Source organism: Staurois parvus, unplaced genomic scaffold (assembly GCF_062004578.1).
Source record: "Staurois parvus isolate SC_StPar_1 unplaced genomic scaffold, SC_StPar_1.0 ptg001694l, whole genome shotgun sequence".
Lineage (NCBI taxonomy): Eukaryota > Metazoa > Chordata > Amphibia > Anura > Ranidae > Staurois > Staurois parvus.
Genome location: NW_028319490.1, coordinates 848,331 through 861,810, shown reverse-complemented (window position 1 = coordinate 861,810; position 13,480 = coordinate 848,331). Strand labels below are relative to the sequence as shown.

At 42.6% G+C, this 13,480-nt stretch overlaps 1 protein-coding gene across 1 annotated transcript in view; it reads left to right on the top strand.

Annotated features, from left to right (window-relative positions):
* LOC149434725 (proteinase-activated receptor 1-like) overlaps positions 1-13,480 on the top strand; it is a 104,131-nt gene that overhangs the window by 55,524 nt on the left and 35,127 nt on the right. Inside the window, exon 2 of the mRNA XM_089663470.1 lies at positions 11,586-11,827. Coding sequence (XP_089519596.1) covers positions 11,586-11,827 — 242 coding nt within the window. The remainder of the gene's footprint in view (positions 1-11,585; positions 11,828-13,480) is intronic.

The window sequence follows — 13,480 nt, the reverse complement described above, 5'->3', positions numbered from 1 at the left end:
GGAGAGCGGATATAGTGAATGCAGGGTCCAGGGAGAGCAGATATAGTGAATGCGGGGTCCGGGGAGAGCGGATATAGTGAATGCAGGGTCCGGGGAGACCAGATATAGTGAATGCGGGGTCCGGGGAGAGCGGATATAGTGAATGCGGGGTCCGGGGAGAGCGGATATAGTGAATGCGGGGTCCGGGGAGAGCGGATATAGTGAATGCAGGGTCCGGGGAGAGCGGATATAGTGAATGCAGGGTCCGGGGAGACCGGATATAGTGAATGCAGGGTCCGGGGAGACCGGATATAGTGAATGCAGGGTCCGGGGAGACCGGATATAATGAATGAGGGGTCCAGGGAGAGTGGATATAGTGAATGCAGGTTCCGGGGAGAGCGGATATAGTGAATGCGGAATCCGGAGAGAGTGGATATAGTGAATGCAGGGTCCGGGGAGAGTGGATATAGTGAATGCAGGGTCCGGGGAGACCGGATATAATGAATGAGGGGTCCAGGGAGAGTGGATATAGTGAATGCAGGTTCCGGGGAGAGCGGATATAGTGAATGCGGAATCCGGAGAGAGTGGATATAGTGAATGCAGGGTCCGGGGAGAGTGGATATAGTGAATGCAGGGTCCGGGGAGAGCGGATATAGTGAATGCGGGTTCCGGGGTTTAGTAACACATTAACCTGTTATATGTTGCATATTAAAAATAGGCACAACCTGTCTGCCTTACCATGATATGCAGTTTATTCAGTTGAAGTTGTGACCTTCCAGCAAATTGTTTTGTGGCTAATAAAATACACGAAGACACTTGAACACATACATTTTATGTATATAAGAAAAGTAGAAGGTTATAGAGGAAAAATCAATCAAGACCAGTCGGGGAGCTCCATTATCATCAGCAGGGCTGTTTTTCTTACAAAATAGGAGCAGGAACACCCCCCCCCTCTATGTCGCTTATTATCTCTGTCCACTACTCATCTCTGAGCACCATCATTTGTTTCTGCCCCCTACCCACCTCTAAGCACAATCACTTGGTTCCACCCCCTACCCACCTCTAAGCACAATCACTTGGTTCCACCCCCTACCCACCTCTGAGCATCATCACTTGGTTCCACCCCCCTACCCACCTCTGAGCTCCATCACTTTGTTCCACCCCCTACTCACCTCTAAGCACCATCACTTGATTCCACCCCTACCCACCTCCGAGCATCATCACTTGGTTCCACCCCCTACCCACCTCTAAGCACCATCACTTGGTTCCACCCCCTACCCACTTCTAAGCACCATCACTTGGTTCCACCCTCTACCCACCTCTAAGCACCATCACTTGGTTCCACCCCCTACCCACCTTCGAGCACCATCACTTGTTTCCACCCCCTACCCACCTTCGAGCACCATCACTTGGTTCCACCCCCTACCCACCTTCGAGCACCATCACTTGGTTCCACCCCCTACCCACCTTCGAGCACCATCACTTGGTTCCACCCCCTACCCACCTCTGAGCTCCATCACTTGGTTCCACCCCCTACCCACCTTCGAGCACCATCACTTGGTTCCACCCCCTACCCACCTTCGAGCACCATCACTTGGTTCCACCCCTTACCCACCTCCGAGCATCATCACTTGGTTCCACCCCCTACCCACCTCCGAGCATCATTACTTGGTTCCACCCCCTACCCACCTCCGAGCATCATCACTTGGTTCCACCCCCTACCCACCTCCCAGTACCTCTTTTTTTGGAGAATACAGAGCCAAATATCATCTTGAGGTGATAATTTATATGGAATTTGTTAAAGATATAAAAAAAATCAGAAAAATAGATCGCCATCAGCAAAAGACCCCCCGCACCCCAGCAACAATAGATTCCTCCAGCAACAATGGACCCCTAAAACAAAACAACACCCAAGCAACAATAGACCCCCAGAAGCTATAACAGATCTCCCAGCAGCCAGCATCAATGTAGTCTCCAGCAGCCAGCAACAATAGACCCCTCCTGCAACAGTAGATCCCTTCCAGCAACAATTGGCCACCATCAACAATAGACCCCCCACTAGCAACAAAAGACCTCCCCTGCAACAATAGAACACCACACAAAAATACATCCCTTTCAGTGACAATAGGTCCCCCAGCAGCCAGCAACATAAGATCCTCCAGCACACCCCAGCACCCCTTTCCATTCCATGCATTCAGTGCTGGAGGTGCCGGGACTGCGCTCCCCTGTGTTCCCGTTGAAAAAACGCCCTGCTCACCAGCATGTCATATACTAACAATACCCAAGGTAGCAATCAGCCGGAACGTTTATCAGGTCTATCAATGAGGTCACCTGGCCGGACGGTGAGTGTTGTTCTTTATAATGTATTAAACAAAGAGCCAGAAACTGGACAACATTGTACTTACCGTCTACTATGGATTGAACATTGGTTATTTCCCACCAATGATAAACATAGAAGACTAATAAATAAATCCCAATACAGAACAATACAGAACAATACAGATGATGTACCAAACCTGAAACATGTTCAGAAGCTGCACATCATACAGGTGAAAAACAAAAGAATACCACAAGTGTAATAAAAGCGCCACACCCTTAATACTTTGAAAGAAGACCGCCCCTTGAAGACGTCATTTATGACGAAACTAGTAGGGCTTGGCTTGCTGGATGCCGACGTCTGTGGAGAGGATTGAGTCACGAGCGCTGTAGTGAGTGTGCGGGGAACAGGAGACTGTTATACCATTTGCTGTTTTATGCTGTTATACTGGTGTCGGTGAAGACACCCTTTTTGTGAGTGTAAATCTTTATTAAATTGTTGGATACTTTTATAAAAAAACTGGCTGCACCATGATTTTCTCTTTCATTCCCAAACATGACCTCGGTGGAGAGATATAAAAAGAGAGAGTGATATAATGCTCCTGGAACCATTATATTGAGTGGTGGATACCTACCTTATGGATGATTGTGTAGCTATTGATCATCACTAGAGATGAGCGAATTTTTCAAAAATTCGATTCGCCTGATTCGCCGAATTTTCCGAAAAAATTTGATTCGATTCGAATTTATTCGCTGCGAATTTTACTTATAAAAAGGGTTTCTAGGCTTCAGAGAGCCTTTATATTAGTGCAGAACACTGTACCTTTAATTTAAATGCCCTTGGAGTCTGCTGGGGAAGAGAAATAATACTGTCAGTCAGTATGACATGCAGATGAGTGCCGTCGATCTTAGAATCACCGCACACTTCACTCATTTGGGCAGTCACGGGGCCAAAGAAGAAGAAGGAGAAGAAGAAGAAGAAGAAGAATGAAAAGAATGAAAAGAAGAAGAAGAATGAAAAGAATGAAAAGAAGAAGAAGAAGAAGAAGAAGAAGAATGAAAAGAATGAAAAGAATGAGAAGAAGAATGAAAAGAATGAAAAGAAGAATGAAAAGAATGAAAAGAAGAATGAAAATAAGAAGAATGAAAAGAAGAATGAAAAGAATGAAAAGAAGAATGAAAATAAGAAGAAGAATGAAAAGAAGAATGAAAAGAATGAAAAGAAGAATGAAAATAAGAAGAAGAATGAAAAGAAGAATGAAAAGAATGAAAAGAAGAATGAAAATAAGAAGAAGAATGAAAAGAAGAATGAAAAGAATGAAAAGAAGAATGAAAAGAACAATGAAAATAAGAAGAAGTATGAAAAGAAGAATGAAAAGAATGAAAAGAAAAATGAAAATAAGAAGAAGAATGAAAAGAAGAATGAAAAGAATGAAAAGAAGAATGAAAATAAGAAGAAGAATGAAAAGAATGAAAAGAAGAATGAAAAGAAGAAGAAGAATGAAAAGAAGAATGAAAAGAATGAAAAGAAGAATGAAAAGAATGAAAAGAAGAATGAAAATAAGAATAAGAATGAAAAGAAGAATGAAAAGAATGAAAAGAAGAATGAAAATAAGAAGAAGAATGAAAAGAAGAATGAAAGGAATGAAAAGAAGAATGAAAAGAATGACAAGAAGAATGAAAAGAAGAATGAAAATAAGAAGAAGAATGAAAAGAAGAATGAAAAGAATGAAAAGAAGAATGAAAATAAGAAGAAGAATGAAAAGAATGAAAAGAAGAATGAAAATAAGAATAATTCCAGTAGAGTTCCTCTATTTCTGACAGTTCTCTGACAGTTCTTTCACATTTACAGCGGTTGAAACGTTGTATCTATTTGTTTCCTAATAAAAACATCTGTATCCTAAATGGAAACAAATACATACAATGTTTCAACCGCTGGAAATGTGAAAGAACTGTCAGACAGCTGTCAGAAATAGCGGAGCTCTTTGCAGGGACATTTTTGCCGGCTGTAGAAGGGATGAAAACGGCCGATCAGGAAAAATTCGATTCGACCATCCGAAGTTGGCAAAAATTCGGATTCGCTGCGAATCAAATTTTTCCTGAAATTCGAAACGAATTCCACTTCGCCTGATTCGATTCGCTCATCTCTAATCATCACACCTGAGAAGTTGATCCATTGCATCTGCTCCCAGAGCAAAAAGCGTTTTTTGCTGATCTAGAGATTGATCAGCATGGAGCTCTGGTGAGTTACCCAACTTTACTTTGGTGGTGGATTTTGGCACAATTTCTTTGAGAGCACCTGAATTTGAAAAGGATTTGTTTGGACATTTGAAGAAATTCAGAATTGGACATTTTTTTATATTCACAAATTTAATTATTTAAATTACTTATGCACTAAAAAATAGTTTTGCACATAATTTTGATATTTTTTGATATTAATTGAGAATAGATATATATATCTTTTGCACTAATGTTTCTACACTAAATTAGGAATAGTTTGTGGTTTTAGCGCATTCCTTTATTTAAGAAAAACAAAACAATACACAGTTGCTATATATATTGTGACATGTAAAGAATCTACAGTATCTAGGCAGACTTGTTACTGATGAAGGGAGACTTGTGTCCTCATTAGGTGAGAAAAATACGTTTTTGGTTAGAGTTTGTTTCTATGACAGTCTGCAAGATTTTATCTTGTGGCTTTCCACGTAATCTCCAACCATAACAATATAGAAGATGTTTTTCTGTGTGTCCTCTGTGACTAACGTCACTAAAATATATAAAGAGGAAAGTCAACAAACCACAGACTGAGTTAAAGTAGAAGTCCAGTCAAGTGGAGGGATGGAGGCCGCTAGTGACGGGAGTGACTTTTGGGGGTGGGGGGACCTCTGTATCATCTCCCCAAATCATTATTTTTACCCCACCCTGTGCCTGTTTAAGGGTACAGGGTGTACATGTGAATGTCCCAGTATTGTGCATTTGTGTGTTGTCCTTTGTCTAGCCCACATGGCTGTCCATTGTTTGTTTGCCATGTGCTACCCCCCCATTGTGCTGTGCCTTCCTGTCCAGCCAACTATTATGGGATGTACTGTTTGTGTATTGGTGTGGGGTTGGTCAATGTCCTTTGCCATGTTCTTCATCCCATTGTTCTGTGTCTTGATGGGATGGGGAGGGGTGATGATGTATTTCCTGTTCTTGGTTGTTTCCCCGCCATCTGTATATATCCTGTGTTTTGTGTTAAAATAAAAAGGAGTTGGTTTCCTGTTTAAGAAGAGCTGGGTGCTGTCTTTTTCCTGAGGGATTTCAAGGCTGTGGTCTGTGGATGGTGTTCGGACAGGGGAAGCTGTGGTATAATGGAAAAACTCAGTGCAGTCTGGGTTCCGGTTCCGTTACACCGCTCAACCAAACCCAGGAGTCCAATGTTGAGGAATGGCCTCAGCCACCGTTCTGGTCACGCCCCTTGACACGTTTCGCATCGCCCACCGGGTCTTGGACACAGAGGTAGTCTACATTTGTTTAGCAATCATAGCAGTGTAGAGTTGTTGCCCTCAGAGCTTCTGGACATCCCGGCCAGCACTGAAACATCCCCTGTATGCCTAAGGCATAAGTAGCCATAGCAATCATATAAAGGTGATGAAGTAATTTATTGGCTACATCTTACACCCACTATTGACTGGAATAGAAGATGGAAGAAAGAATGGAAAATATGGAATAAAGAGCTATATGAAAATATAAAAACGTCTCTGTTCCGATCTTCATGGTCTGAACTGGAATGAACTCCAAGATGCTTGAAGAGCCAGCCCGAGACACAATATCAGGAGAGAAGATAGTCAACCTTTAGTCTTTATAATTGTTTTGTTTTATATGATTTTAGATGTATTAGTATTTAATGGCTGTGTTCAGATGTTGTGTTCTCTACCAGCCAGCTAGGGCACTTGGAAACCTCCCAACTGTTTGAAAAACATATATTGTACCAATGTAACGAAGAGCTGCCAGCTGTGACCACCAGGAAGTGTGGACATCTCTGACACATAGTTGTTTTCAGACTTAATTTCCTCCATTTCTGATAGAAATACACCCTCTACTGCAAGCCTTGAAATCATTTATCATTCACTGCTCAACCTCTGCTGGAAATGGAAGTCTGTCTGGCTTTGACCCTTGCCTTTCTTCATGCGGTCATCTTGGGCCACACCGCTAACAGTGACAACCAGGCAGAGAGTGAGTACCCAACACATCTGGCAGAATATTTATTTTATAGTTGAACTTCAGGTTGAAGAAAAAGCTAACGTTGCAGTGAGTCCCCTCCAGACTGCAATCGTCATATTTTGTTTGTCCAGGAAGATAGGGATAGGGTGAAATACTTAGTCAGGTCCATAAATATTGGGACATGGACACAATTCTAACATTTTTGGCTCTATACACCACCACAATGGATTTGAAATGAAACGAACAACATGTGCTTTAACTGCAGACTGTCAGCTTTAATTTGAGGGTATTTACATCCAAATCAGGTGAACGGTGTAGGAATTACAACAGTTTGCATATGTGCCTCTCACTTGTTAAGGGACCAAAAGTAATGGGACAGAATAATAATCATAAATCAAACTTTCACTTTTTAATACTTGGTTGCAAATCCTTTGCAGTCAATGACAGCCTGAAGTGTGGAACGCATAGACATCACCGGACGCTGGGTTTCATCCCTGGTGATGCTCTGCCAGGCCTCTACTGCAACTGTCTTCAGTTCCTGCTTGTTCTTGGGGCATTTTCCCTTCAGTTTTGTCTTCAGCAAGTGAAATGCTCAAACGGATTCAGGTCAGGTGATGGACTTGGCCATTGCAGAACATTCCACTTCTTTCCCTTCAAAAACTCTTTGGTTGCTTTTGCAGTCTGCTTTGGGTCATTGTCCATCTGCACTGTGAAGTACATTAGTACTGGTTCCTGCACACTTCCTCCTCTTCAAAAGACCGGACCCTGAAGCATCTTTCTTCATTGCAGCTTTCTGCATCATCATGTACTATGCAGGACCATCAGTTATTATGGAGAGGATTGGGGTAAGAGGACCTGTCATGTTATTATGGACAGGATTGGGGTGAGAGGACCTGTCATGTTATTATGGACAGGATAGGGGTAAGAGGACCTGTCATGTTATTATGGACAGGATTGGGGTAAGAGGACCTGTCATGTTATTATGGACAGGATTGGGGTGAGAGGACCTGTCATGTTATTATGGACAGGATTGGGGTAAGAGGACCTGTCATGTTATTATGGAGAGGATTGGGGTAAGATGACCTGTCATGTTATTATGGACAGGATTAGGGTAAGAGGACCTGTCATGTTTTTATGGACAGGATTGGGGTAAGAGGACCTGTCATGTTATTATGGAGAGGATTGGGGTAAGAGGACCTGTCATGTTATTATGGACAGGATTGGGGTAAGAGGACCTGTCATGTTATTATGGACAGGATTGGGGTAAGAGGACCTGTCATGTTATTATGGACAGGATTAGGGTAAGAGGACCTGTCATGTTATGGACAGGATCGGGGTAAGAGGACCTGTCATGTTATTATGGACAGGATTGGGGTAAGAGGACCTGTCATGTTATTATGGACAGGATTGGGGTAAGAGGACCTGTCATGTTATTATGGACAGGATCGGGGTAAGAGGACCTGTCATGTTATTATGGACAGGATCGGGGTAAGAGGACCTGTCATGTTATTATGGACAGGATTGGGGTAAGAGGACCTGTCATGTTATTATGAACAGGATCAGGGTAAGAGGACCTGTCATGTTATTATGGACAGGATTGGGATAAGAGGACCTGTCATGTTATTATGGACAGGATTGGGGTAAGAGGACCTGTCATGTTATTATGGACAGGATTGGGGTAAGAGGACCTGTCATGTTATTATGGACAGGATTGGGGTAAGAGGACCTGTCATGTTATTATGGACAGAATTGGGTTAAGTGGATTTGTTGACCAGCATCCTGATTGCATGTTTAGATTTCAATTTGTAGTTTTTTAAATTTTGTATATTGTTCATGTTCTCAGTGCTACAACATCTCTTTGAATTTTTTTTTTAAGTACAATTAGATTGTTGGTGGCTGTGATCATTTTGTGCATGTGTAATGTTTATTACAAGTTATCTAATTTCTATATTGTGCATGTATTTGTTATTACTATTTTTATTTTTTTTCTATTACACAAAATGTATATAGCATCAACAGTTTGCTCAGCGCTTTACAAGATGAGGGCAGACAGTACAGTTACAATACAGTTCAATACAAGAGGAATCAGAGGGCCCTGTTCATTAGAGCCTACAATCTAAAAGGGATGGTCAAGCTATACAAAAGGTAACAACTGTGGGGGGATGGACTGATGGAGAAAGTGGAAATACATTTGTTAGCTGAGGGCAGGAAAGGCTTCTCTGAAGAGAAAGGTTTTCAGGGATAACCTATAAGTAGACAGAGTAGGATATAGTCAGAAAAAAATTGGGGTAGGGAATTCAATAGGATGGGAGAGGCTCAGGAGAAATCCTGGAGGTGAGCATGGAAGGAGGTGACAAGGGAACTAGAGAGCAGGAGGTCTTGGGAGGAATGAAGAGAACAATTTGGTTGCTATTTTGAGCCTAGGTTGGTGATGTAGCGGAGTTGTGGATGGCTTTGTACGTTGTTGTTAGTATTTTGAATTGGATTTGTTGGGTGAGTGGCAGCCAATGGAAGGATTGGCAGAGCAGGGTAGCAGACACTGAAAGGATGGTAAGGTGGAGGAGTGTGGCAGCAGCATTGATGATGGACTGGAGGGGGGATAGCCTATGTACAGGTAATCCAATGAGGAGGGAGTTGCAGTAGTCGAGATAAGAGATAACCAGGAAGTGAATTAGGAGCTTTGTGGTGTCATTGGTTAGGAAGGGTCGTGTTTTGGAGATGTTGCGGAGGTTGAGACGGCAAGCTTTGGACAATGATTGGATGTGGGGCAAATGGGCAGAATGGGGAATGGGGAGAAATATGTCTCTAACATGCAACATGGAATGTCATTAAAAATGAACCAATAGCACTGAAATCAGGAGATTACCAAAAATGCATGAAATAGAGGCCTAGGGTGTTCTTATGTCATAGGAGGTGATTTAGTAAAACTGGACAGTACAAAATATGGTGCAGCTCTGTACAGAAACCAATCAGCTTCCAGGTTCTATTGCCAAAGCTTAATTAAAGAAGCCGGAATTAGAAGCTGATTGGTTACCATACACAGCCGCTCCAGATTTTGCTCTCTCTAGTTTTAGCAAATCAACCTCATAGTGTCCCTAGCACATCATGGAAAGTATAAAAGTGCCAAAAATGGGTAGGAAATATTGTTAGCTGGATGCCTCTTTATGTTTTCCATAGTTTTAGTGGATTAAAAAAAAACATGCCTTTCATAAGAACATGAAAAGTTCCTAGAGGTGTCTCTGGGATAAATTGAGCCTGATCTCTTGTGGCCAAACAAGAATACTTCTTCTGGTCGGTGACAAATCATATACAATGATAACATCAGTTGTGAGACATTTTTGGTTGTAACAGTTGGCATGGCCATGGATAAGAGGGTACCACCAGTCCTCCTATACAGGACCCAGACCAGCAAGGGGGCCTAGGCAGATGGGTGAATCGGATGTGGGCAGAGAGTGTGATCGGCATGGCGGGGGTAGGGTAATTGCTGGAACCGATCCACCTGTATGGCCCAAACCCCACCTTGTCCCTATGAAGAGATAAGAAAGGCTGCCCACCTTTCCAGAATGCAGGGGAAGATCAGACAGCAGCAAACGGGGTGTGTGTGTGTGTGTGTGGGGGGGGTGTTATTCCATAGGCAGGGGAAAAGACAGGCAGCGGCAAAAAAAAAAGCATTAATTCTTGTGTCCAGAGGCTACCTGTCCTACTTTTCTTGGAAGTTAGGCTTACCAGGAAGACTCTGTGGGGCTCGTTTTTTAAACCCACCAGTGGTAAATCAAGTAGAAGGCAGTGCAGTGGTTTACAAAGCCTATTCTTCTTACTTCTCTTAGATGCAGAGCAGCCACTTGCCTGCAAGTGCAGCCAATGTGCCCTTTTCCTCCTCCTCAAGGTTGCAAAATAGACATTTTGGTGAGCCTGCTAATACCCTCTCTTCCTCCTCCTCTGCACTTTTCCTCCTTCTACTACCTAGGAGTGGCAAAAACAGCCATTTTTATTGGAATGCTAATGCGCCTGTTTTTGTGTCCTGTGCTCCACCACAGTAGCAGGTATCCAGTTGCTATTATTTTGACCTGGAGGCTGAGCCAGCACCATTGTTTTACAGAAAAGGCCATTCCCTGCATAGGCAGGTGCAGACTATTTTCTCCACTGCACGCGGCGCTTGTCCACAGGGGGGGTGCAGATGGAGGAACAAGTCAAGAGAAATTCAGTTCCGTTATGGTTCCTTAGGTCACTGGAAGGCAGCTATCCCATTGGATGCTGGCACCCTGTGTGACTTCGGTGGTCATCTTGGGTCAGGCAGAGTCTATTTGAGACCCTGGCTCCCAGGTTTTGTGCACATTTTGCGAGCGGTCAGAGTGGGGATAGCTCACCTATCTATTAGGGACAGTGTTCAGAGTCAGGGAATGTTCCAGAGGACTAGAGAAAGTACATGGACACCCCATCCTTCCTGGAAAATTCTCCTTTTGAGTACAGACTGACCAATCCGCATTCCGCTCCTCGAGGCAGACACTGTCGGCACCTCAGAATCATTAGTCTGCTGTCACATTGCAGTTACAACTTATGAGTGCGCCTGGTTGGGTTGTCTTCTCCCTGCGTATGTTTGTATTGCTGGATTTACAAAATAGTCTTGTTGCTGAACTTGGGCTCTGTGTGTTTTCTTCCCGGTGTATCGCGCTGCAGTTACCCACACTCGTCCACCCCTGCAAGTGGAATACCATGAAGCAGCAGGAGGCAAAGGAAATGCACAAAGAGGTAGAATGGTGGCTGGAAGAAGGAGGAATGCTGGGCTACTGAAAGTGCAGAGAAGGAAATTTTGGGGGATGGCTTCAAGGGGTAGGTTTCACCTCTCCTCGATACAAGGAGAAATATCTGGGAGATCTACTACTACTATCCCTGACCAGGGAGTAAATCCACTTTGAGGATGCTGTGCTATGCTAAGATACTTTTGATTACTTTTTCTAATAGTGACTAATTCATTATTGCATTTTTCACAGTTTTTACTTACTTGATCTATTCAATGTTGCTTTAGTCACCAAAAACCATTGATTGTGATGTGACCCATCTGTCTTCATCTCATCTTTTTGTTGCAGGGTACCTCGATGACACTCAAGTTGTCACACCAAGACTGATTACTACACGGAACATAATGTCTCCAAAAAAGACCAACCACCATACAACACATCGAACCACTGTGCTACACACCGATCCTACCATGCAAGCACCTTCTCCAAAACTCGCCCCCAAAGAATACATCCTGGTTGGCGTAACAGGAGTCTGTCTAAGAATAAAGGGAATCTTTATAATAATGCTGAACACCACCGAGATCAGAAATGTAAGTTGGTATAATCTAGAAGTTGTACGGGCTCAAGAGCCAATACTAATAAAGGACATCAAATACAAGTTAGGTTAGGTTGAGAATATCCCATTAAAACCCATGAATGCCAGATCAGTGGCTATATGAGATCCTGTTCGGAGACAGGACTGCTAGCAAAGGGCACTTGCCATAAATCTTACAAATCTTTCTCAACTCTTATGTGCTAATGGCTATTAGAAAGCAGCTAAGGGAAGGGTCATGTTAAATTCGGAGGTGTTGCAACATTCCTGAAAATGGACATCACACTGTTGCTGATTGTATGGCTCTGGATTAGGTGACTGCTTACTACAGTTAGTTACAGTAAAATGGATTCGCTCCCAGCTGAACCTGGCTGCTCTCACCAGCCATTGGTGTTGTATCCAGCTACGGAGTCCATTTCTTTCCCAGAACAACTCCAGCAATACATATAAAGGCTGCAGAACCTCTAAACTCTCTTTTCAATAAACTAAACAAAGTCTCTGTTTTCTGGAAATACTGCAGCAATACAGGCAAAGAATGCTCAGCCACTAATCTCACTTTTCAAAAAAGTTTTTGTAAAATGTTCATTGCTTTTTCCTTTGAACTCTTCACCTCCTCTGGTACATTTTACCCACATTTGCCATAAAGGCACAGGATTTTTTCCTGGAGATGTGCACAACGAAAACATTTGTTTCATTTAATTTCTGAGTCATTCATGAACTCAATGAAATCATTTCGTCATATTTGTTTTGTTAGAATGATTCGTTTTTGAGTATTTACTTTGTATATTGAGATTTGTTTTATTCATTCGTTGTTCTGAATCGATTCATATTTTCAGAAGTTATTTTGGAAGATTTGGATTTATTCGTTATGTTTTAGCGACATGCATGTGAATTTAATGTGACTGATGCGACTTCGATGTCGTTTGCTTGCTTCTTTGATGCAACTTGCTTGTGACTTTGCCTTTGGCCAATCATAGCAATACAGAGAGTATCATATTATTGAACTTGCAAAACCCTGAAGTTTTTGAAGTCACAAACACATGAATACAAATGAATTCTTTGTTTTCAATATAATTTTTTTTTTTGATTCGTTGGAATTTGTTACCATTGTGATTCAGAGATTCGGATACATCTGAATCTCTGAATAATGGAAATTTCGTCCAAATTTTAATTAGTAATTAAACAAATTGACTAGTTCTTCCTTGTCCATGCTTGCTCATGTGGAATAGTAGTCGTATATGATATTGGTTGGAACATGGTTGGAAGATAAAAAAGGTACTACATAGTGGTCCGCACCTTCCAGCATTGAAATTGAATGAGATTGTTGAGGCATGGTCAGGTAGCACCAGGCATGGCCACAAGTGATTAGACTCCTGAGCACAGTGACTCATATTAGCAGCTTTAGTTTCACATTGGCTGAACTACAACAGAACCCCCCTGGCACCTCCATGGCATAGACACAGGGAAGGTCAGTCAAAGATCACAGACTTCTCAGGAATCCCAAGATAGAAAAAAAGGGGCTTCAGACAGCTCATCTCCACAACCAAACACTGCTCAGCTACAGCCTGGGCTCAGAAAACTCAATGCCATCACAGATCTGCATGGAACAGCAAGAGCAGGAACATGGTTCTGGTGAGCTCGCTCCTCTTGA